Genomic DNA, 26,265 nt, shown 5'->3' on the forward strand with positions numbered 1-26,265 from the left:
ACTTAGATGACAATTTAAGGTACTTTAACCTGGTTCTTTTCCAGTTAAGTGTTAACCATATATTCAGTTCAGTTCAGTCGCTCAGTCGTGTCTGATTCTTTGTGACACCCACGGACTGCAACACACCAGCCTTCCCTGTTCATCACCAAACTCCTGGAGCTTGTTCAAACTCATATCCATTGAGTCATTGATGCCATCCAACCATCTCATCCTCTGATCATCCCCTTCTCCTACCTTCATTATTTTCCAGCATCACAGTCTTTTCCAATGAGTCGGTTCTTCGCATCAGGTGGCCAAAGCATTGGTGTTTCAACACCAAAACCATATATAACAGAAATGACATTGCACGGGGAGATGTGTAAACTATTTAAAATCCATTTTTTGGGCACCAAAAAATCATAAGTGTCATCCCCAGCACTGAAGCAGGTGTCAGAGGTCCTTGCAGTGCTGATCTCTAGCTTGACTGGGAGGGATTAGGATGAAGCCTCAGGGAAGGGACAAAGTCATCAAAGTGTCTCAGAGGAATTGTTAATATATGAACTAGAATGGAAGTATTTCACCATTAAAATATAAAGTAGTGATTTATTGATTATCGATTTATCGAAAGTTACTCAGTCGTGTCTGATTCTTTTCGATCCCATGGACTATACAGTCATGGAATTCTCCAGGCCAGAATACTGGAATGGGAAGCCTTTCCCTTCTCCAGGGGGTCTTCCCCATCCAGAGATCAAACCCAGGTCTCCCGCATTGCAGGAGGATTCTTTACCAGCTGAGCCACAAGGGAAGACCTTGCTGGCACCCAAATTAGGTTGTTACAATGAATTAACTACCAAGAAACTTGGTTACAAGAATATTCTGCTAAACTACCAAAACAGGATAACTTTTGAACTTGGTGCTTGTAACCATATGGATAAAATCAGACTCTATAAGTTTTATTCCTCAAATGGAATTCCTTTCTCACTGCTATAAACAATTTGACAATCAATTTATTGCAAATCACACATGACAATCTTTAGCAAATTATCTCATTTCTGGAAGCAATAAAGCCTAAAGAATAGATGGGAATTGATACTCTGACAGCAATGGGAGCAAAATTTAATTTTTACTATGCATATTTCTGGGCTTCCCAGGTGGCGCTAGTGGTAAGAATCCACCTGCCAATGCAGGAGACATAGAGATACGGGTTCAATCACTGGATTGGGAAAATCTACTAGAGGAGGGTATGGAAATCCACTCCAGTACTCTTGCCTTGAGAAACCCATGGACAGAGGAGTCAGGCAGCTACAGTCCATAGGGTCACAAAAAGAGTCGGACCAAATGAGGTAACTTAGCACACACACACACACACACACACACACACACGCATACTTTCATATCTTTTAAGTTTTGTATTGTATGCATGATTCGTTAGTAAATAAATAAGATACTTTGAAGACAATAGGGCAAATCATTTACTTCCTAATAATTTTAATTTATTCTTGATTGTTATTCAGTTGCTCACTCAGGTCCAACTCTTTGTGACCCCATGGACTGCAGCATGCCAGGCTTCCTGTCCTTCACCGTCTCCTGGAGTTTGCTCAAACACATGTCCATCCAAACAACTCATCCTCGTTGTCCTCCTCTCCTCCTGCCTTCAATCTTTCACAGAATCAGAGTCTTTTCTAATGAGTTGGCTCTTTACATCAGGTGGCCAAAGTATAAGAGCTTCAAGCTTCCGCATCAGTCCTTCCAATGAATATTCGGGTTGATTTCCTTTAGGATTGACTGGTTTGATCTCCTACACCATAGTTCAAAAGTATCAATTATTTGGCACACAGCTTTCTTTATGATCCAACTCTCACATCCATTCAAGACTACTGGAAAAACCCATAGCTTAGACTCTACGGAATTTGTCAACAGGCAAAGTGATGTCTCTGCTTTTTAATACACCGCCTAGGTTTGTCATAGAGTTTCTTCCAAGGAGCAAGTGTCTTTTAATTTCATGGCTGCAGTCACCATCTGCATTGATTTTGGAGCCCAAGAAAATAAAAGTCTGTCACCATTTCCACTGTTCCCCCATCTATTTGCCATGAAGAAATGGAACCAGATGCCATTATCTTAGTTTTTCTCTTTTTTTCGTAGCTAAAATGTTTACTTCTGTTTTTTCAATTGATTTTATTGAAATATAGAGACCTGGGTTCGATCCTTGGGTTGGAAAGATCCCCTGGAGAAGGAAATGGTAACCCTCTCCAGTATTCTTGCCTGGAGAATCCCATGGACGGAGAAGCCTGGTAGGCCGCAGTCCACGGGGTCGCAAAGAGTCGGACACAACTGAGCGACTTCACTCACTATAGTTGATTTACAATGTTGTGTTAATTTCTGCTGTGCAGCAAAGTGATTCAGTCACATAGATGTATACATTCTTTCTCATATTCTTTTCCATTATAGTTCATCACAGGATACTGAATATAGAATGCTATGCTATACAGTTTGAGAATATTTATTCTTTTTTTTCTTTTCTATAATCATTTTATTTCCTACTTAAAATTTGTTATTTTTAATATAAATTTATTTATTTTCACTGGAGGCTAATTACTTTACAAAAATATGGAACGTGTCATGAATTTGTGTGTCATCCTTGCTTAGGGGCCATGCTAATCTTCTCTGTATCATTCCAATTTTAGTATATGGAGAAGGAAATGGCAACCCACTCCAGCGGTCTTGCCTGGAAAATCACATGGACAGAGGAGCCTGGTAGGTTGCAGTCCATGGGGTCGCTAAGAGTCAGACATGAGTGAGCAACTTCACTTTCACTTTTCACTTTCATGCACTGGAGAATCCCCGGGATGGGGGAGTCTGGTGGGCTGCCATCTATGGGGTTGCACAGAGTCAGACACAACTGAAGCGACTTAGCAGTAGCAGTAGCAGCAGCTGCCGAAGCAAGCACTATCTTAGTTTTTCAATGTTGAGTTTTAAGCCAGCTCTTTCATTCTCCTCCTTCACCTTCATCAAGAGGTTATTTAGTTCCTCTTGGCTTTTGGCATAAGGGTGGTGTTATCTGCATATCTGAGGTTATTGATTATTCTTCTGATAATCCTGATTCCAGCTTGTGCTTCATCCATCCCAGTATTGTGTATGTTGTACTCATTTTGCATGATGGATGAAGTCTGTTGTTCGACCCAGGGATTGAACCTGTGTCTCTGATTCTCCTGCATTGGCAAGCAGGTTCTTAACCACTAGCACCACCTATGTGTGTGTGTATGTGTGTGTGTGTGTATATATATATATATATATATATATATACACACATATATATATATATAGGGATGCAGTGAAGTTGCTCAGTTGTGTCCGACTCTTCCCAACCACATGGACTGTAGCCTACCAGGCTCCTCTGTCTATGGGATTTTCCAGGCAATAGTCCTGGAGTGGATTGCCATTTCCTTCTCCAGGGGATCTTCCCAACCCAGGGATCGAAGCCAGGTCTCCCACATTATAGACAGACACTTTACCATCACATATATGTATATATGTATCAGTTCAGTTCAGTCGCTCAGTCGTGTCCGACTCTTTGCGACCCCATGAATAGCAGCACACCAAGCCTCCCTGTCCATCACCAACTCGCAGAGTTCACTCAGACCCATGTCCATAAAGTTAGTGATGCCATCCAGCCATCTCATCCTCTGTCGTCCCCTTCTTTTCCTGGCCCCAATCCCTCCCAGTATCAGAGTCTTTTCCAATGAGTAAACTCTTCGCATGAGGTGGCCAAAGTACTGGAGTTTCAGCTTCAGCATCATTCCTTCCAAAGAAATCCCAGGGCTGATCTCCTTCAGAATGGATTGTTTGGATCTCCTTGCAGTCCAAGGGACTTTCAAATCCTCTCCAACACCACAGTTCAAAAGCATCAATTCTTTGGCAATTCTTTGGCAATTCTTTGGTGCTCAGCCTTCTTCACAGTTCAACTCTCACATCCATACATGACCACAGGAAAAACCATAGCCTTGACTAGATGGACCTTTGTTGTAAAAGTAATGTCTCTGCTTTTCAATATGCTGTCTGGGTTGGTCATAACTTTTCTTCCAAGGAGTAAGCATCTTTTAATTTCAGGGCTGCACTCACCATCTGCAGTGATTTTGGAGCCCCTGAACATAAAGTCTGACACTGTTTCCACTGTTTCCCATCTATTTCCCATGAAGTGATGGGACCAGATGCCATGATCTTTGTTTTCTGAATGTTGAGCTTTAAGCCAACTTTTTCACTCTCCACTTTCACTTTCGTCGAGGCTTTTTAGTTTCTCTTCACTTTTTGCCTATGTTTATATATATTTATACAAATTTATACATTTATATACACTTATATATCTATATCCATATAGATATATAAGCTATATATATATGTTATAGATATATATCTGTATATATCAAATTACATAAAACATACATATATGTGTATATATATATGCATATATAAAATTTCCCAAAAGCTAGTTAACTAAAACTTAACAGATAAAATCAAAACCAGACATGTATTCTGATACTTTGCTGCACACTAATGGTTTATAGTTCAGATTAAAGCATAAAGTTAACCATTCCTCTTTTATTAATTTTCAAGCAGACAAGAAATTAGAAAAAAATCTTAAAGGTAGTTTTATATATATATATCTTCATTTGGACTTATAAGAATAATTTTAACCAGTTTATCTTTTCTGCCTTTAAGAACTATGGTATGTAATTATCCACTAACTGGATTATTAGTTTCCAATAAAAATAAATCTATAACACATCAATTACATCTCTTCTAAAGTCTAATAAACATGATAATAAACTGATAATTCAGTTCACTACAATAACAGAAAATTAAAAATCACATAACTGATACATCACATTGACTAGAATAGTTACAGAAATTATATTCTTCAGATACTACTATAAACTCACTCATTCAGCATTCCTACTAAATGTAGAAACCTCCTGAATAACATTGTTAATCAGAAGGTTTATTTCAACTCTATAAGAACAAAACAGACCCAGCCTCATTCAACACAGAAAGAAAATATTATTATGGATAAAAGGTACTTATGATAGACCAGCTTGAGTTTTCATGATAATAAGCAGGAGTCTGTAATTAATTAACAATGGACAGGAATCAAAATTTTCAAGTCTCATTAAGATTAGTCACAAATATTAACCTGATGTGATATAAAAAAAATTGACATTTAAATTTAATTTTGGAAGGTAAGCCAAAAATAACTAATGGAAAAAGGCAGGTCTTACATGTCTTAAGAAACAACTAAATAAAACCTATTCATTAATTTTTTTGTTAATCTTTGGAGTTATTTTTCAAAGACTTCTCTGCAGCAAAAATTTGAAATTTATATCCTCAATACAGAATGGAGTCTTTTTCTTCATTCGTTTGACTATCAGGCTGAAAATCCAGTCACAATATAAAGGAAAGCCTTAAATCTATAATAGAACAACTTTTCTTGCAATGTTTCCAATGCCTTTTGGTTTTGGCCTGGCTGGAAAACCACAAGAATAGCCTTGCATGCAAGATTCTGGCTTAGCCCAGAAAACTCAGAGGCACATAAGAACAGTTCTCAACTACCAAACCTTTCTCAATCCTCTGCTGAGGTTAAGTTTGATGGGAGGGATAAGAATGGACAAGCCAAGTTATGAGTTCCAAACCAATCACTAGTATCTAGCATGCTGTTAGGCCAAACGCTATTGGCAACAGCAAGCATCTTTATTTGTCCAGGAAAAATCTGATCATATGATAAAAGCTGGAATTTATGAGGATCCTTGTTCAATCAAATAGCTAAAACTATAAATTTATTTCATATCTTTGGGTTAACAAAATGGTATAATTTTTTTTTAAAGATACATAACGCATTTCACATATCTTCATTTTTACTTATCCCCTCTTTACACAAAAAGTTAGCAATCTCTAATCAAGGGGAAACATCAAAAGAAAAGAAAATGTCATTTCCTCCTCCTTGGAGCAGAACTTTATACAATAAAAGTAATTCTACACCCTGGGAAAAACTGGTCTCCAAAATGTATTATGTTCTCCCTTATAAAACAGTACAAACAACTCAAGAGTTCAAATAAAATACTAGCAAGTAGATGCTTTTGAAAAATGGAATATAGCAGGCATGTGATATTCTAAGCTGACATTTGACATATGTTACACTGCTGAAATTCAAAGCAGTCCATAGCAAAAGAGACTTCAGGCAACTAACCTTTGAGAAATGCACAATGAACCAATACTCTCAATAAAACTAATGTTGATCAAATGGGAAATAAAGAATTTTACTCAAGATAATTTCAGAACAATTTAAGTTTATGTAGCAATTCTGCACCATCTTTCACTCTGAATAGCAGAGAATGTGTATGTCTGATAAGCAAAAACTCTAGTGTATCTAGTTCAATACTCTGGTACTTAAACATAAGAAAAAAAAATCAGGGAATTCTCTTCATAAAATGTTCTGAGACTTTAGAAAAGAATCAGCTAATTCCTTGTCTGCTCATTTAAATGAGTAAAATATTTATAAGCACTAATCATGTGTCTAGCACTCAGCGGCTTTTGGCATCTGGGATGTAATAAACCAAGTTAAAGATCATCAATTCAGACAAGCTTTCAGAAACAAAGACTAAAAAATGAGTATATGTCTATATGTCTAATCTGGTGGAAATATCTTGAGATATGTAAATAAATATAAATAAGCCTGAGTTTTTTAAATGTACTCAACTTGGCTGAAAGCATGCACGCAAAACACAAGGGTTAGAATAGAAAGCTCTAAAGTTTCAGAGGAGGCTATGAAAACTTCTAGTTTGAAAATGAATGTGATGACCAGGAACTAATTTTCATATCACCAAAAAACTGATACAGAAAATGTTTAGGTTAGGCACCCATGAGGGGGCCAAGAAACATGTAATAGACCTTAAATCACTACAGTTATAATTTATTGGTGTTTGCAATAAATATTAAACCATAATGCATTTTCTTTTTTGCCTTTTTTGGGCTAACTTTCCAGTCACCATTTTGACTCATCTATCAACTATATCAAATTCAATGTTTCAACACTTCTATCTCCTATGATTTGAAAAATGTCTAAATCCCTTAAGTTTAAACAACAAAACAGCTGAGTGTAAGTCAATTTGAAAAATAAACAAGTTGAGTCCGAACAAAGAAAATAACTAACTTGCAAATACAACTTCGGGATGAAATAAATTCTGAATACTGGAGTTTCAAAAGGAAAAGCACTTTTTTCTAACTAATCTATCTTAAAGCAAACGCCACATTAAAAAGAAAGAAAGAAAGGAGGTAGTCTTTTGTCATTGTCTTGAACAAGAAGATTCAGTATATAGTAGTAAAACAAAACTATTAACCAAAAAAATCCTACGTTATCTTATACATGTCAATTTGGGATCATCAATGAACCAGACTTAAAGTAAAATAAAATAAAATAGAAACAACATGCTAAACTTAATTTTTTGAGTACTTTCCACTCACTATTAGAGCATGTGAGCAAAAGTTCTAGCTTTGAAGTTTAACACATTGAGTCAACTAGAACTTTCTTTGGAAAATTCTTTCCAAAAGTCAGTTTGGATAAAAAAGAAAATTACCTTTAAGAATGTATTAACATCTAAAACAGTTTTACCTCAAGCACTTACATATAGTATATTAACTGAATAAATGTATACAGAGATAGTTTAAAAAAGAAAACAAGAACCAAACATATCTGTGCAAGAAATGAGAGATCACAAGATACTTTCTCTTTAAAATTCAGGGCATCACATGCCTTAAGTTAAAGAACTACATTTGTTTTAGCAAATATGCCTGTATTTTTTCTATATGATTTTCTTTGACAGTCCCTCTGTGCTATTATACCAATACTCCACTGTAAAGAAATTTTTTCTTGCTCTGATCACTTATCCTACATAAAGGAAAATAAGACATAAGTTTAAAAAAATCTTTGGAGAAGGAAATGGCAACCCACTCCAGAACTCTCGCTTGGAAAATCCCATAGACAGAGGAGGCTGGTAGCTACAGTCCATGGGGTCACAAAGAGTCGGACACGACTGAACAACTTCACTTTAACTTTTCACTTAAAAAATCTTAATGTGGGATAAATCTAGTTCCTTAGTTACAGCTAAAACTTTTGCTTCTTTTGTAACTTTTTAAAACAGAAAGTGGTCCATTCAACTGTCATTTAAATCTGTCAGAATATCTCTCATTTTCAAATAAGGAAAAATTTCATAGTGATTTCAATTTAAACATGCACACAGACACACAAACCCACCCACACACAATCTTGACAGGCTCAATTCAGATAATAAGAATGAGGAAAATAGCAACAAATAGGATACAATGATAGGGAAATAAACATGAAGGGATAAGCTGATGGTTAACAACCTCCTTGGGGTAGCAGAATGACTTCTAAAACTTCAAAGAAAATATAGATGCCCAAATCCCACCTATGTGAACTGATTTTAAATTTCCAGAGAAGAAAATTAGTATGATTTCTTAAAAGCAACCCAAGTAATTTATTATGTCCTGCAAAAAGTGCAGGTTAAGATACCCTAATCAATGACAACAGATGAGTGCATCACAAGCAAAATAGCAGCCCAGTAATACAACTACACATTACCTTAATAAAAAAAGGTGCTCGACATCATGGATGTGTCCCAGGTGGCACTAGTGGTAAAGAACTCCCCTGCCAATGCAGGAGACTTCAGAGAGACAGGTTTGTCCTGGGTCAGAAAGATCCCCTGTAGGAGGGCATGGAAACCCACTCCAGTAATTTTGCTTGGAGAACACCATGGACAAAGAAGTCTAGCGGGCTATATAGTCCATGGGATAACAGAGTCAGACACAACTGAAGTGATTTGGCATGCACACATATCATGGATAGTAATACTTGATAGAGAAAACTACAGATATAAAGAATTGTGAAGTCTGAGGTACTGTATATAGTAGCAAATGACAATTTGAAGAAAAAAGCCCAGTTAAACAAGTAAAGGAAAATTCTTGTTCCTTGTAGTAAACAATCTTAGATGTGGCATGCTCCTATGGCAAGCCTCCCAAGATCTACATTTATTTTACTGTTGTTAATTATCAGGATAAAAGATTTTTAAATCATGACATGAAAGAAACAAAATAAATACAATGAAAAGAATATTATAGGAAAAGTTGGCATATGTAGCACATTAAGTTAGTGTTAGCGTTGTTTTCTTCTGCACTTTAGCAGAATTACACATGGCCTTTCATTCATCATGGACTTCCCTGGTGGCTCAGATGGATGGTAAAGTGCTTGCCTACAATGCAGGAGACCAAGGTTTGATCCCTGGGTTGGGAAGATCCTCTGGAGAAGGAAATGGCAATCCACTCCAGTACTCTTGCCTGGAAAATCCCATGGACGGAGGAGCTTGGTAGGATACAGTCCATGGGGTCGCAAAGAGTCGGACACAACTGAGTGACTTCACTGTCTTTCTTTCACTCATCGGTCTGAAGCAAGCTATTTACTTTCTTCATTTTAATTAATTATTTTATTTGGAGAATAATAACTTTACTTTCTAAATGAATAAAAGAACAATGACTTTTTAGCAGAAGCCCAGGAATATGAAGGGCTGGACCATGATCGCTTTCTCTTAAATAGACATTTCTAAAACAGACTGAAACAAGCACCCGCACTGTATGAGAAGTAAGCTAATTAATAGTCAGCTATAAGATAAGGACAAGCCATCAAAATTGCTATACTAGAAAACTGATATATTGAATATTATAAAAACTAAATTGCAAAAATTTATTGACAGCATCATCATTGTTGTTTTTGTTGCTCAGTTGCTAAGTCACATCCAACTCTTTGGGACCCCATGGACTGCAGCATACCAGGCTCCTCTGCCCACCACCATCTCCTGGAATTTGCTCAAATTCATGTCCACTATTTATGTCCAGTGATATTATTAGCCATGATCAGCATTCATTATCTCACTGGGTCCTCACAATACTTCTCTTAATAGGTTCTATGTTTTAGTCCCTCATATACTTATAGGGAAATTAAAATTCATATATAGTAAATTGCCAGAGGTGATACTGTTAGTAAGTACCAGAGCTATGGCTTAGATCAGGTTTATCTGACTAAATCAATCAGCTCTACTAGTAGAAATTCTTAGCAGTCCTAAAGAGGAAATTTTTGCAAAGATGCCAATTCCTTCAGGAATTTAGAAAATAAAAATGTATGAATTATGATATATCATTATTAAAGGTAGCAAAAGATAAGGATATTAGTACATAACATAATACATAATATTAGGGGCTTCCCCTGAAGCTCAGCAGTAAAGAATCTTCCTGCAATGCAGGAGACAAGTGGAACACATCACATAAAGGAAAAAAAAAAAAAATTTTCAACAGAGATGTAGCATTGGATAATATCCTACAGCCTTTCATGATTTTAAAAAAACAACCAACTACAAATAAAAATGAAATTTCCTCAACCTAATAAAGAAGAAGTTAGAAGAAGTTAGAAGTTAAGTCACTCAGTCGTGTCTGACTCTTTGCAACCCCATGGACAGTAGCCCACCAGGCTCCTCCGTCCATGAGATTCTCCAGGAAAGAATACTAGAGTGGGTTAAAGGCCATCTATAAAAATCTCACTGATAACATCATACTTAATGGTTAATCAATATATATATATATATTTTGCAGCTCTTATTAATATTATATTGGAAGTCTACCTGGGAAATTAGGTAAGAAAAAAGAAATGAAAAGCATCCAGATTAAAAAAGAGGACACAATCTCTAGCTGCAGATGGCATGGTCTTATATATAGAAAATCTTGCAAAATCTAAACAACTATTAGAACTAATGACCATGTATAAGAACAACACGCAAAAACATGGCAGCACTGAACAATCTAGACATGAAATTAGGAAAAACAATTCAATTTAGAACATTGTCAAAAAGAATAAAAGAATATTGAAAACTGTAAAACACTGTTGAAAGCAATTAAAGAAGATAAACATAAAGCCATTTTATGACTAGGGATCAGAAAACTTAATGCAGTTAAAATGGCAATACTCCCTAAATTGATCTACATATTCAATGAAAACACAATTAAAATCCAACTTGGACTTTTTAAATTTACATACTGATTCTAAAATTAATATAAAAATGAAAGTGACCCCACCCCAATGGGGCTTCCCTGGTAACTCAGATGGTAAAGCACCTGCTTGCAATGCAGGAGACCTGAATTTGATCCTTGGGTCAGGAAGATCCGTGGAGAAGGAGAATGGCAACCCACTCCAGTATCCTTGCCTGGTAAATCCCATAGACAGAGGAGTCTGGCAGGCTACGGTCCATGGGGTCACAAAGAGTCCGACATGACTGAGCAACTAACTGACATGACTGAGCAATTAACACATACACCACCCCAATGAGGATGAGAAAGGGCACCTCATTACAAACTGATAAAAGGTCAAATCTAGGCCCCCTTAACCAGCCTTTGTGGGCAGGGCTTGGAGTCGGGCTACAGTTTGCTGGTATTTGGTGGAATTAGAATGGTTATTATCTAAAGCAAGTGGAAGCTTTCCTGGTCTTCTGGACAGAAAGAGTAGGTTTTTCTTGGGGTCTATCATCTGACCTCATTGATATTTCTGGGTTGATTACTTCTCCAGTACCTTGTCTGGGGCAAATGAGGCAAAAAGAGAAGTAAAATAAAATAATTAGGACATGAACTTCTCATGCATGAATTCATGATGAAAAAAAACAAAATTGTTTTCTTGTTCCATAATGGGCCACAAATCATTAACATTTACATTACAAAGACAACTAACCAACCAAGAAAACATTGACATTTTTCCTATCTAAATTACTTTAGTTTTTCCATAGTACTATGAAGTTGTCAGTATCATTCTAAGACCCTTTGGTTTCTAAAATTTTATACAATAATTATCAGATATATCTTTTGTAAAAATACTGAGGTATCTTTGTGCAAAATGTGAAGCTCACCAATAAATCAATACAGAAGGCTATATAAAATGTATTTACACTGAAGTTCCATGCTATAAGAGAATTTATATACTTTATGTATTAACTGACTATAAGTATACTATGATAAATTAAATATAACTTTGTAGGATACTTGATTTGATACCTAGTCCTTTTAAGCAAATTGAAATAAATGCATAATGCCTGAAACTTCTAAATTCTTTTTCTAAATGAGCATCCCATAATGATATGAGACAAAGAGGTGAAATGAGTGGCTCTCAACTAATTTTCTTTAAAATATAATTTACAAAATATATTTGCAAAGTTGTCACATATGCTTTTAAATTAATTATTTGCCAGTGTCGAAAGTAATACACTATAAACATATTTTTAGCAAAGGAAATATGTAGAGCCAGAACCAAAAAAATTTTAAATATAAAATACTAAGTTTTTCAGAAGAACACAACAATGTAAGTACTTTTACAACATTTAATTTAGAATTCATAAATATAAATAAGTAAAACATAAATTCATCCAAAAATACATCATATAATATCCAGGAGAATTATGTAAATTCCATTATTTTAATTCCTCCCACTTTTAGCCTTAGGACAAAAGAAAAGATGGTTCAAAATAGATCCTATACACTTTCCTTCAACTCAATAACTATAAAGCTGGTTTATATTAGTAGAACGAAAAATTCCCAACATTATAAAGAAAAGAGCCAATAGTCACAGCTATAAAAAGCAGACATTTTAAAACAGCCTTCTCAAGTATGGCACAAATTTCTGTATTGGGTGTGGTCATAAAAATGACGTTCCAGGTTCCAAGACCTATCATCTACCAGACTATTTTAATACCTTCAATTTTTTTTAAAGTGTCTTTCACTTAAAATCTAGATCTATTTCTTTTACTACTTTTATTCAAATGACTTGTTATGGGAAGCTTTTTTACATTAAATGTCAGCTAATTAAAATGAAATGAACTTCTATCTTGTCTAGGGATGAAGTTGAATCAACAAATAATGTCTACATTCCACATATGATAGAAGGGTTTTTTTAAACAGTTATTATAATAATTAACAATAAAAAATAAACTAATGCCTAATTATACAGGTAGAATTAAGCCAATGATGGTGCATGTATATATACATATATATGTGTAAGCATGTGTATAAATATAGAATGTAGTAGCATAGAACAATGACAAAAATTGGATGTTTATATATACTGACATGAAAATATATAACGCCATGTAAGTAAGCAAGAAACAAAAGAATAGATTGAGTAGAAGAACATATTTCTAAAAGCAAATCAAAATTATAGCAGCATGACATGAGCAAATATGTGTGTGTATGTATTTAAAGAGAAATCTCTAGAAGGATGGACATCAAACCATTCACATGTGATTGGTTTAAAGAAAAACCAATCTGATATCTGATAGACTCTCAAATAACACATATGACAGACTCTCAAATAACTACCTTATATTCATCCACAATAATGCTGAGGGCTTCATGACCCGCTTTCCTCATATCTTCCAATTCTTGTTTATGCTTTTCCTGAAAGAAAATAAGAAACTAAGCTATGATTTTTTGTTGTTGTTGTTGTTTACAAAATAACACACCACTGACTTTTGCATTTATAAGTGATGTGAGTGATTTGTGGCACACCAATGTTGCAGCTGAAAACAAAGAGAAACCCATTCAAAAAAACTTTCTGTTTAAAAGCATTCTGAAGATAGCAATGAGAGATTAAAGGGAAACCATAACTGGGAAAGGAAAACCATGCTCACAAGTAAGATAATCCAAGGCAATGGTGTTATCCCTTGAGACATCTGGCAATTGTGGACCTGGATCTAGAGACAGGAGGCCCTGTGTCATCCAAAAAGCTGGAACCTTTTTTTTCTCATTACTTCTCCAGTAATACACACATGTCAATAGGTCAATATGTAACAAAATTTGAGAATTACTAGATTAAGGAGAACAAACCCTCATTCTACCTTCCGAGGAAAGGAGAAGCTGAACTCTCTTTGGAGAATGTTAACATCCTACAGAACCTTTCCAATTTCTCAAACACAATGTAAAGATTTCAATGCAAAATTATCAGAAATGATAACAGATGAGACCAACGAAACATAAAATAGAAAAGACAAAAGAAATAGACCCATGGGTGATTCAGATATTAGTTATCAAAAAGTTTACAATATTTATGAATAAATATACACAAGAAAATAGAGAAGTGGGGAAAGTGGATAGCACAGAGAATTTCTTCAGAGAATTGGAATTCATAAAACAAATTCTACAGCTCAATGCAATAAATGAGGTAAAGAATAAGTAAAACAGCAGAAAGCAGGACTAGAGGACCAAAAGATAGTGGGGGAAAACCTACAGCAAAAGAGAAATAAATGATTGAAAGTATATTAAAAAAAAAAAACCTTTAAAAAGACGAGACAAAATAAGAAGACAAATATTTATGTAAAACAATTGTTAAAAAAATAATCCAAAGAAAAAAGAATAAATAAAATCTAGCAAGATGGGAACAATAAAGTGATAAAAATAAAAAACAAAAATTTCTAATGTTACTCATGAATTCAAGATATTATACAACCAATAGATTTTTCTAAACAAATAGCAAGATATTATTAAATATTACAGCAATAAATATGAACTGTTAGGTAAAATGAAAAAACTCCTAGGGAAAAAAACAAAACTGAAAGAAGATGAAATAAAAATTCTGAAAAATTTTGTATGTGTTTAGAAAAAAGAAAAAAACTGAACCTATATTACATTAAAAACAAAATGAAACTTCTGACCAAGAATCATATAAGTGCAGATTATTAAAAAGGTTACTTTTAATAAACAATAAATAACACAACTCTTACACAAAATCTTCCAGAGAATGAAAAAAGAGGGACCATTTCCCCATATATTTTATTAAGAAAACATATCCTTTATAATTAAATCTGCAAAGATAAAATTATGAACCAATCTCTTTTATGAAAACAAAAACTAAAATTCTACATAAAATATTAGTAACTGGAATCTAGCAATAAATAAATAATACATCTCAACCAAGTATGATTTATTTTAGGAATGTCAGGTAGGTAGAAGTGATGCACACCATTTCAGACCTGAACCACAAAACCTCCAACAAATCCTCCAAGTACTTCCTTTGTCCCCCACTATTTGCTTGCTAATGTCATTGCCGTGGATGACAATTAAAGCCATGTGCTGCAAACAGCAGGAGGGCCTCTGTCAGCCAGGGACTCTGAACGACTACACCATCACCTCAGTGGATTTGGTGAGCAAATTAATGATATTTAGGAAAAAAGACAAGAAAAACAGTTCTTGTTCATTTTTTCTTGTGAGAGTGTGTGCCAACTTGCCATGGTCATGTCCAATTCTGTGCAACCATATGGACTATAGCCCTCCAGGCTTCCCTGTCCATGGGATTCCCCAGGCAAGAATACTGGAGTGGGTTGCCACGCCCTCCTTCAGGGGATCTTCCTGACCCAGGGATCGAACCTGCATTTCTTACATCTTCTGCAGTGGCAGGCAGGTTCTTTACCACTAGTGCCACCTGGGAATGTTACCAATTCCTCATTTATAAACTGCTTATACTTAACGTATTCAAGAATTTCTATTTCATTATCAAATTCTAATTGCCTTTTCCAGTATACAGCTTTATATATCTTTCTGTAGCTAAATCACTCTTTACCGAAAAACCTAAACATAAAGGACCAATAAGGGCCCCCTTGATATAGACACTGATTTTTGTTGGTATGATTATCAATCTATGGCTCATGGCAACAATATTTTTTTTAAGTCATTTTCCCATTTCTGTGAAAGTTGTTTTCACTTCAGTTGCTCAGTCGTGTCCGACTCTTTGCAACCCCATAAATCGCAGCACTCCAGGCCTCCCTGTCCATCACCAACTCCCAGAGTTTACACAAACTCATGTCCATTGAGCCAGTGATGCCATCCAACCATCTCATCCTCTGTCGTCCCCTTCTCATCCTGCCCTCAATCCTTCCCAGCACAGGGTCTTTTCCAATGAGTCAGCTCTTTGCATCAGGTGGCCAAAGTATTGGAGTTTCAGCTTCAACATCAAGTCCTTCCAATGAACACCCAGGACTGATCTCCTTTAAGATGGACTAAAGAGTTGTTTTAGTCAAAACTAAATAACAAAGCAGCAAAATCCCATCACCTAGAAAGCAAGCTCATACATTCTATTATACTAAAAACAAGCAAAGGCACATGGGCAGCACCACCAACTCATCACTTTGGAACTCCCATTCAGGTCAGGTTATCTCACTAATGGTACGCAACTTTCATAAAGGCACCTAGGAGGGCAAAGGTATCAATTTCTATAATGAATAATAACATAGATTTTGTTTTTCTTAGTTTTCAAGATTTTTAAGAAAATAAAGAGAAACAGGTATTATGACATTTTCTTTTCACATCACAGTGGAACATCTTAAGCAGTTCTTGAGAAGCATATACTCTACCTTAAGGCCACTGATTAATAACAAACTCATATAAAATAGGTTACATGGGCAAACAAATTCTGGAAATTAACAATATATATTAAAATATTAAACCTTCTACAAGTCCAGAAGAAACCACTGAATTTTACTAAAACCAAGATTTTTCAGACTTAACTAATTGAATGTTAATTTACTTTTTTCTCTCATTGACAATACCTATTACCAACTAATCTCTTTAGTTCAGAATTGAAATTTAGAACCAAAAAGGTCCAAGAGCTTTTTAGTGTTTTACAATCTGAAGCAAAGCAAATTCATAGATCTGCTAAATGAAACAGAATATATTCTACTTTTACATCATTATCTAGAAATTGAAGATGAATATGCACCATTTCAATAATAAAGTTTGACCATTCAGCAACTATGGTTCTGAATAATGACATGAACCATTAAAAAGTATTGGGGTGCTATTAAAGGCACACATAGAGTACAATATATTAAGCAATTCATATAACAGGTCTTTCAAATAGACATTTTATAAACGATAAAAATGTTCTATGACATATTTTATTGCAGTTGAAAATAAACACTTAATTGATGGCTACATCTTCTTACAGCCTTAGCATACAGCACGTGCTAAGTTGCTTCAGTTGTGTCTAACTCTGTACAAGCCTGCCAGGCTCCTTTGTCCATGGGATTCTCCAGGCAAGAATACTGGAGTTAGTTGCCATGTTCTTCTCCAGGGGATCTTCCCAACCCAGGGACTGACCCGAGTTTCTTAATCTCCTGCACTGGCAAGTGGGTTCTTTACAACTAGCGCCACCTGGGAAGCCCCTCAGAATATAGCAGCTATTGACAAATGCTTGATGGATTATGCTGAAATTCTCATCACTGATATCAGTTCAGTTCAGTCTCTCAGTCATGTCCAACTCTTTGAGACCCCATGAACCACACAGCACACCAGGCATTCCTGTCCATCACCACCTCCCAGAATTTACACAAACTCATGTCCATTGAGTCGGTGATGCCATTCAACCATCGCATCCTCTATCGTCCCCTTCTCTTGCCTTCAATCCTTCCCAGCATCAGGGTCTTTTCCAATGAGTCAGCTCTTCACATCAGGTTGCCAAAGTATTGGAGTTTCAGTTTCAGCAGCAGTCCTCCAATGAATATTCAGGACTGATTTCCTTTAGGATGGATTGGTTGGATCCCCTTGCAGTCCAAGGGACTCTCAAGAGTCTTCTACAACACCACATTTGAATTCTTCGGCGCTCAGCTATCTTTATAGTCCAACCTTCACATCCACACACGACCGCTGGAAAAACCATAGCCTTGACAAGACAAACCTTTGTTGACCAAGTAATGTCTCTGCTTTTAAATATGCTATCTAAGTTGGTCCTAATTTTCCTTCCAAGGAGTGTCTTTTAATTTCATGGCTGCAGTCACCATCAGCAATGATTTTGGAGCCCCCCAAAAAATAAATGATAGAAGACTGAACAACACATACACCAACTATAAGAAATGCAACTATAGAATACAGCACCCAGCAACAACAGAATACACAGTACACTCAAGTAGACATGAAACAATCTCCAGGATAGAATACATGGCAAACCATAAAACAAGTCTTAATAAATTTTAAAATACTGAAGTCACACAAAGTATTCTCTTCAACTACAAGGGAATGAAATTTGAGATAACAGTGAAAAAATGAGAAAATTCACAAATTTATAGAAATCAAACACATTCCTATATAACCAATTATTCAAAGAAGAAATCACAAGGGAAATTAAAAACCTATATTAAAAAAAGAAAACATCAAACCAATAACCTAACCTTTCACTCTAAGGAATTAGAAAAAGAAGAATAAACTAAACCCAAATTAAGCATAATGAAGGAAACTAAAAGAATAAACAGAAAATAAAGAAAAAATAGAAAATCAATAGAGAAAATCAACTAGACCAAAGTTGGTTCTTTATAAAAAATCAGCAATATGATACACATTCATTGACCAAGGCAGGAAAAAAAAAGAGATAAGGGATGAGTCAAATCAGTAAAATCAATAGCAAGGAAAGGGCTTACTACTGAACTTAAAGAAACAAAAAAGAACATACAAAAAATATTATGAACCACTAAAAGACCCTGATGTTGGGAAAGACTGAAGGTAAAGGAGAAGAGGGTAGCAGAGGATGAGATGGTTAGATAGCATCTCCAACTCAATGGACATGAATTTTTGCAAAGTTTGGGGAAAAGTGAAGGACAGGAAATCCTGGCACACTACAATTCATGGGGCTGCAAAGAGTCAGATATGACTTAGTGACTGAACAAAAACAACACGCCAACAAATTAGATAACAAAGTTGTAGGGCACAAATTCCTAGAAACATGCAAACTACCAAAATTGACTCAAGAAGAAACAGAAAACCAAATAGACCTATAACAAGTAAGGAGACTGAATCCAGTAATCAAAAACACTTCACACAAAAGAAAATCCTTTATTTCAAATGACTTTAGTGGTGAATTGTAACAAATGTTTATAAAAGGATTAACACCAATCTTTCTCATATAGATGAGAAAACATGTCCTAACTGATTCTATAAAGCCAGTATTACACTAATCCAAAGCCACACAAAGACAAAACAAGAAAAGACAAAGCAATGTTTCTTATGAATATGGATGCAAAATTCCTTAATAAAACAGCAGTAAGCAGAATCCAACAGAATATTTAAAAGTCTATAGCCTACGACCAAGTGTAATTTATCTCAGGAACGTATAGGTGGTTCAACATATAAAAATCAATCCATTTAATATACCACATTAAAACAATGAAGGAAATAAAAGCCTACAAGATTATCTTAGTACCCAGAAAAACAGTGACAACATCAAGCAAACTTTCATGATGAAAATATTCAGAAAATTAAGAACTAAAAAGCAGTATCTTCAACCTGATAAAGGGCATTGTGAAAATCCCACAGCTGAAATCATATTATTGATGAAAGACTGAGGACTTTCCCCTAACATTAGGAACAAGACAAGAATGCCTACTCTTTCTAACTCCATTAAAAAGTATACTGAAATTCTAGCAAGGGCATCAGGCAAGAAAAATAAATAAAAAGTGTTCTTAGAAATTATTAGATTAGAAATGAAAAAGTAAAACTATCCAGATTTTCAGAAGACATGATTTTATATATGGGAAACTGTGAAAAATTATTAGGTCTAATAAACAAAATACTATTCAATAAGCAAGTTCAATAACATTATAAGAAAGAAGATTAACACAAAAAATCAGTTGTATTTCTATACACTTGCACGAACAATCCAAAAATGAAATAAAAAAAATTCCATTTACAAAAGCATAAAAAAGGTAAAATACTTAGAAATACTTTTTACCAAAGAAGTATGAAATTTTTACACTACTAACTATAAAACATTGTAGAGTCTTAAAAAATGGGAAGGACATCCTGTATTCCTGGATTTGAAGATTTAATATGTTAAGTGTCACTAATCCCAAATTTTATCTATAGATTCAATGCAATCCCTATCAAAATTCCAGTGACTTTATTTTGCATAATCAGACAAGTTCATCCTAAAATTCATATAGAACTGCAAGTGATTATGAGTCACTAAAACAATTTCAAAAAATAAAGCAACATCAGAGGACTTACACTTCCTAATTCCAAAACTGAGCAAAGAGCTGCAATAACCGAAACAATGTGGTATTCGCATAAGGGTAGAGATTCCACTGGAAAATGAAAATGAGTGCATCAAAATAAGTTTATATATCTATAAGCAACTGATTTTTTACAAGAGTAAACAAGTCAGTTCAATAGGGAAAGAATAATTCTATCAACAAATGATGGTGGGAAACTGGACACACATGCAAAAGGCTAAACATGGAACCCCAATTCACATGATGTATAAATATTAAAACCAAATCTATCAACTTTCAGAATAGAAAAGATAAAACTACTAAATTCTTGAGGAAAAGATAGGTACACACCTTTATCACCTTGGATTAAGTAACAGTTTCTAAAAATATGACACTAAAATATAAGCACAAACAAAGAAAGTTAAAAATACCTGAACTTAAAACTGTGTGCATTAAAGGATACTATTAAGAAACCAAAAGAGCAACCCACTGAATAGTTGTAAAAATATCAACAGACCTAAGATCTAGGATCCAGGATATATAATCAACTCTTGTAAATCAGCAACAAAAAGATAATCAAACTTTAAAAATGGGCAAAGAACTTGAGTAGCTATTTCTCCAAAAACAAATGTTCAACATCATTAGCCATTATAGAAACTCAAGTCAAAACCACTGACATCCACCAGCATGGCTATAATTAAAATTCAGAAAATAAGTATTGGTAAGGAGGTGGAGAAACTGAAATCCTTCCACTTTGCTGGCTGAAATGTAAAATGGTGCTTCCACAGTGAAGAAGTTTGGTAGCTTCTCAAAAATTAAAGGTATATTTAATTAAACATAGACCTACCAAATGTCCCAGAAATTTCACTCTTAATTATACACCCAAGGGCATTGAAAATATACATTTACACAAAAACTTGGACACAAACGTGCATATGAGCATCATTTAATAATAGCAAAAAAGTAAAAACAATGTAAATTTTGATCAATTATTCATTTTTTTTAAATGAAGTATTATCCATACTGGATAATACTTGCATTCAATGAAGTGAATATTCTTCACCCATGAAAGGAATGAAATGATACATGTTTTAATATGAAAGAACCTTGAAACCATTCAGTTCAGTTCAGTTCAGTCCAGTCGCTCAGTCGTGTCCAACTCTTTGCGACCCCATGAATAGCAGCACACCAGGCCTCCCTGTCCACCACCATCTCCCAGAGTTCACTCAGACTCACGTCCATCGAGTCCCCGATGCCATCCAGCCATCTCATCCTGGGTCGTCCCCTTCTTCTCCTGCCCCCAGTCCCTCCCAGCATCAGAGTCTTTTCCAATGAGTCAACTCTTCGCATGAGGTGGCCAAAGTACTGGAGCTTCAGCTTTAGCATCATTCCTTCCAAAGAAATCCCAGGGTTGATCTCCTTTAGAATGGACTGGTTGGATCTCCGTGCAGTCCAAGGGACTCTCAAGAGTCTTCTCCAACACCACAGTTCAAATGCATCAATTCTTCGGCGCTCAGCCTTCTTCACAGTCCAACTCTCACATCCATACATGACCACAGGAAAAACCATAGCCTTGACTAGAAGGACCTTAGTCGACAAAGTAATCTCTCTGCTCTTGAATACACTATCTAGGTTGGTCATAACTTTTCCTCCAAGGAGTAAACGTCTTTTAATTTCATGGCTGCAGTAACCATCTGCAGTGATTTTGGAGCCCAAAAAAATAAAGTCTGACACTGTTTCTACTGTTTCTCCATCTATTTCCCATGAAGTGATGGGACCAGATGCCATGATCTTCATTTTCTGAATGTTGAGCTTTAACCCAACTTTTTAACTCTCCTCTTTCACTTTCATCAAGAGGTTTTTTAGCTCCTCTTCACTTTCTGCCATAAGGATGGTGTCATCTGCATATCTGAGGTGATTGATATTTCTCCCGGCAATCTTGATGCCAGCTTGTGCTTCTTCCAGTCCAGCATTTCTCACGATGTACTCTGCATATAAGTTAAATAAGCAGGGTGACAATATACAGCCTTGATGTACTCCTTCTCCTATTTGGAACCAGTCTGTTTTCCATGTCCAGCTCTAACTGTTGCTTCCTGACCTGCATATAGATTTCTCAAGAGGCAGGTTAGGTGGTCTGCTATTCCCATCTCTTTCAGAATTTTCCACAGTTTATTGTGATCCACACAGTCAAAGGCTTTGGCAGTCAATAAAGCAGAAACAGATGTTTCTCTGGAACTCTCTTGCTTTTTCCATGATCCAGCAGATGTTGGCAATTTGATCTCTGGTTCCTCTGCCTTTTCTAAAACCAGCTTGAACATCAGGGAGTTCACGGTTCACGTATTGCTGAAGCCTGGCTTGGAGAATTTTGACATTACTTTACTAGCATGTGAGATGAGCGCAACTGTGTGGTAGTTTGAGCATTCTTTGGCATTGCCTTTCTTTGGAATTGGAATGAAAACTGACCTTTTCCAGTCCTGTGGCCACTGCTGATTTTCCCAAACTTGCTGGCATATTGAGTGCAGCACTTTCACAGCATCATCTTTCAGGATTTGAAACAGCTCAACTGGAATTCCATCACCTCCACTAGCTTTGTTCGTAGTGATGCTTTCTAAGGCCCACTTGACTTCACATTCCAGGATGGATGGCTCTAGGCGAGTGATCACATCATCATGATTATCTGGGTCGTGAAGATCTTTTTCGTAGAGTTCTTCCGTGTATTCTTGCCACCTTTTCTTAATATCTTCTGCTTCTGTTAGGTCCCTACCATTTCTGTCCTTTATTGAGCCCATCTTTGCATGAAATGTTCCCTTGGTATCTCTAATTTTCTTCAGGAGATCTCTAGTCTTTCCCATTCTGTTTTCCTCTATTTCATTGCACTGATCACTGAAGAAGGCTTTCTTATCTCTTCTTGCTATTCTTTGCAACTCTGCATTCAGATGCCTATATCTTTCCTTTTCTCCTTTGCTTTTCGCTTCTCTTCTTTTCACAGCTATTTGTAAGGCCTCCTCAGACAGCTATTTTGCTTTTTTGCGTTTCTTTTCCATTGGGATGGTCTTGATCCCTGTCTCCTGTATAATGTCACATTATGCTATGCCTAAGTAGCTAGACACGAGAGGCTGCGTATTCCATGGTTTCATTTTATGTGACATGTCCAAAATAGGTAAATAGGTAAAATAGGTAAATCCAGAAACAGAAAGTAGATTGGCAACTGTCAGGTGCTGGGGGACAAGAGACCTAAGGAGCAACTGCTTAATGCATACAAGGCTGCTTCAGGTGATGATACTATCTGGCCAGTTAGATACTAGTCACAGTACAACAATATTGTGAATATACTTAAAAAAAAAAAACAACACTGAACTATACTTTATATCATTTTAAATGATGAATTTTAAGTTATGCCAATGTTACATGAATGCCAAAAACCTACACTGGTGGAAGAAAGAAATAGTATGTTTGTGTCAATTTAATTTCTAAGCTGAATGGTGTTTTTCTTTGATTTTGATATTTCATTTCTAATTTTGTTTCACTCTGATCAGAGAATGCTGGTTTTAAAATTTTACTTCTTGCAATTCACTGAGGTGAAAGATTTCTCATAAACAACCAAGAGAATAACAATCTTTAAGTTTCTGATTGCTGAGAACCATTTGCAGCTTTTAAAACAGAAAACCAGTTAGCTGTGCTGATTCATACTTTATTTGAATATTCTAATTATCTTACATTATTCTGTTGGCATACAGTGTGTTTTTTAAAAAGTCTGTCATGTATCTAATTTTACTTTATATTTAGATTGACTATACAATTTACTTTCCAAATTGGATCACTTTTGAGAATAAAAGGCGTTTCTGGTAATAACTGCACTAGGATAACAGTATAAATATAGACTATCCTTGGAAAACCAAAAAAGCAGAGTCACTGGAGTTACAGATTTCCTAGATATTATTTTGAAAAACACTTTGTTTAAAGTCACTAGAAGATGTCTCATAATTGACTGTTAGGGGTCTATTTTTTCAGGTATACGTGTACATTTTCAAAATAGGCCCCAGTCTTCTTTCATATCATTTATGGTGGTTGAATTAGATTTTTCATACAGTTCTGTTTCACCTCTTTAGTCTTCCTCTTCGGGGAATCCAATTACATACATACTGGATTGGGTAAAAACAAACACACTGTTTGTTTTCTATAATTATTCCTTTCTCTCAAATTCTCCTTCATTTATGTTAGTTTTCATTTTGTCATGCTTTATTATTTTTTTCTTTCTATACTATTGTATTCCCTCTTATTCCTTCAGGCTTAATCTTCATTTGGGATTTTTTTTTTAATGTCTTTTTTCTATCAGCTTTATCTTATTTGTTCTTTTCTCATTTTGGAACTACTGTTCTATTTTTGATTTTTCCTGCTGTTCAAATGCTTCCATTACTGTACTCAGTTCTGCAACAATCCTTTTCTCTTAACCATGTACCAGTTTACCCTGAGTTGAAGTTAGCCTGAAGAACTTCCGCAGCTTCATGATTCTAGGGCTTCCTCTTCTGTTGGCTATTATAAGGTTTAAAAAAAATTAAAAAGTGTTTTTCCAATGCAGCAACTTGAGTACTTTTTGATAAATGCTTTCTCTGATCCCCTCCCTACCAGTATCTGAACATTCTCCTTCTTCAGTGTCTGTATGATGTTTTACCATTCTCCTTAGCATGGATGACTTTAAGATGGGTACTTTCTCTGCGTATTTCCAAAAGAAATGAGGGCTTTATGTTCCTTTATGTTTCCCTCCATCACTCAAGCATGGATGTGATAGACATGCCTATCTTGTTGCTGTCTATAGTTCAGCTCTACTAGCTTCTGCACCATAAATCATATAAGCATAATTGCCATCTATTTTCCTATTCAAGATGTTATTTATGGACTTTTCCCCTTAACTACCTTAGACTAGTTTTTATAAGAAAATATAAGAAGATTCAAAAATCATGTAGCCTCTGCTGCTGCCAATCACCAAGCCCAATCCACCCTCTTCCTTCTTGAAATATTTTCTTCATTTGTTTCTTCTCCTTATCAGTCCATCCTGTTTGCTCTTCTTCACTGCCCCAATCTCAAACTGCAGGAGTTCCAGAGAATGAGACCTCTTCTTTATCTTGTTCAACTGATAAGTAAATTTAAATATCATCTTTGTACAACTCCTTAAATTATATCTCCAATTCTGCCATAGCTAACCCTCAGATTTCTTTATCTAGCTGCCTATTAAGGTCTTTACATGTATATCTAAAGAAAGTGAAGTCGTCCAGTAGTGTCCGAGTCTCTGTGACCCCACGGACTGTAGCCTACCAGGTTCCTCCATCCATGGGGTTTTTTCCAGGCAAGAATACTGGCTTGATGTTTATTTTTATTTTTTTAACCAAATGTCTAATGTCTCCATCTCATGATCGACAATCTGGACAGTTGTCAACATCTCCACTGCTACTCCTCTAGTCCACACTACGATCATTTCCCAACATCCCTGCCTCTTTGATTCTACTCTTCTTCCGAGACTGCAGCAAAAACAGTTCTTTAAAACTTAAAAGTGAAAGTGAAGTCGCTCAGTCATGTCCGACTCTTTGCGACCCCATGGACTGTAGCCTACCAGGCTTCTCAGTCCATGGGATTTTCCAGGCAAGAGTACTGGAGTGGGTGGCCATTTCCTTCTCCAGGGGATCTTCCCAATCCAGGGATCAAACCCAGGTCTCCCACATTGCAGGCAGACACTTTACCCTAAAACTTGAGGGCAATCACAAAGAATGTAATTTCTATGATGGCAGGAATTGTTCACCACAGTATGCATAACACGTAAAATAGTACCAGACATAGTGTGGGTACTCAATAAATATCTGTTAAATTATAAAATATCATACATCTGACTACAATTTCTAAGCTTCCACATTACTGCAAATAAACTCTATAATCCCTCCCATAGCCCAAAGTTATACCCCTCTGACCCTAAATCCTTCCATCTGTTGTCACTGGCCTTCCTCAAATCATTATAAACACATTATTACCATAAGGCCATTGAAGTTATTTGCTGTGTTTGATATACTTTTCACCCCAAATATCACACACTCATTTCCTCTGGATACTACTCAAAAACCACTGTACCACAGGGATGCTCGCTGACCACCCTATATAAAATAGCACACACTCATCA

The 26,265-nt window shown here is 35.7% G+C and overlaps 1 protein-coding gene and 1 non-coding gene across 8 annotated transcripts in view; both read right to left on the reverse strand.

Annotated features, from left to right (window-relative positions):
• CCDC91 (coiled-coil domain containing 91) overlaps positions 1-26,265 on the reverse strand; it is a 409,792-nt gene that overhangs the window by 176,302 nt on the left and 207,225 nt on the right. For all 7 annotated transcript variants that reach the window (XM_015094883.4, XM_060413256.1, XM_042247344.2 and 4 more), the window contains one exon: positions 13,450-13,527. In XM_015094883.4, coding sequence (XP_014950369.2) covers positions 13,450-13,527 — 78 coding nt within the window. The remainder of the gene's footprint in view (positions 1-13,449; positions 13,528-26,265) is intronic.
• On the reverse strand, positions 2,581-2,687 carry LOC114114162 (U6 spliceosomal RNA). Its single transcript, XR_003589001.1, has one exon. It is a non-coding gene; the product is annotated as a U6 spliceosomal RNA (small nuclear RNA).

Source organism: Ovis aries, chromosome 3 (genome assembly GCF_016772045.2).
Source record: "Ovis aries strain OAR_USU_Benz2616 breed Rambouillet chromosome 3, ARS-UI_Ramb_v3.0, whole genome shotgun sequence".
Lineage (NCBI taxonomy): Eukaryota > Metazoa > Chordata > Mammalia > Artiodactyla > Bovidae > Ovis > Ovis aries.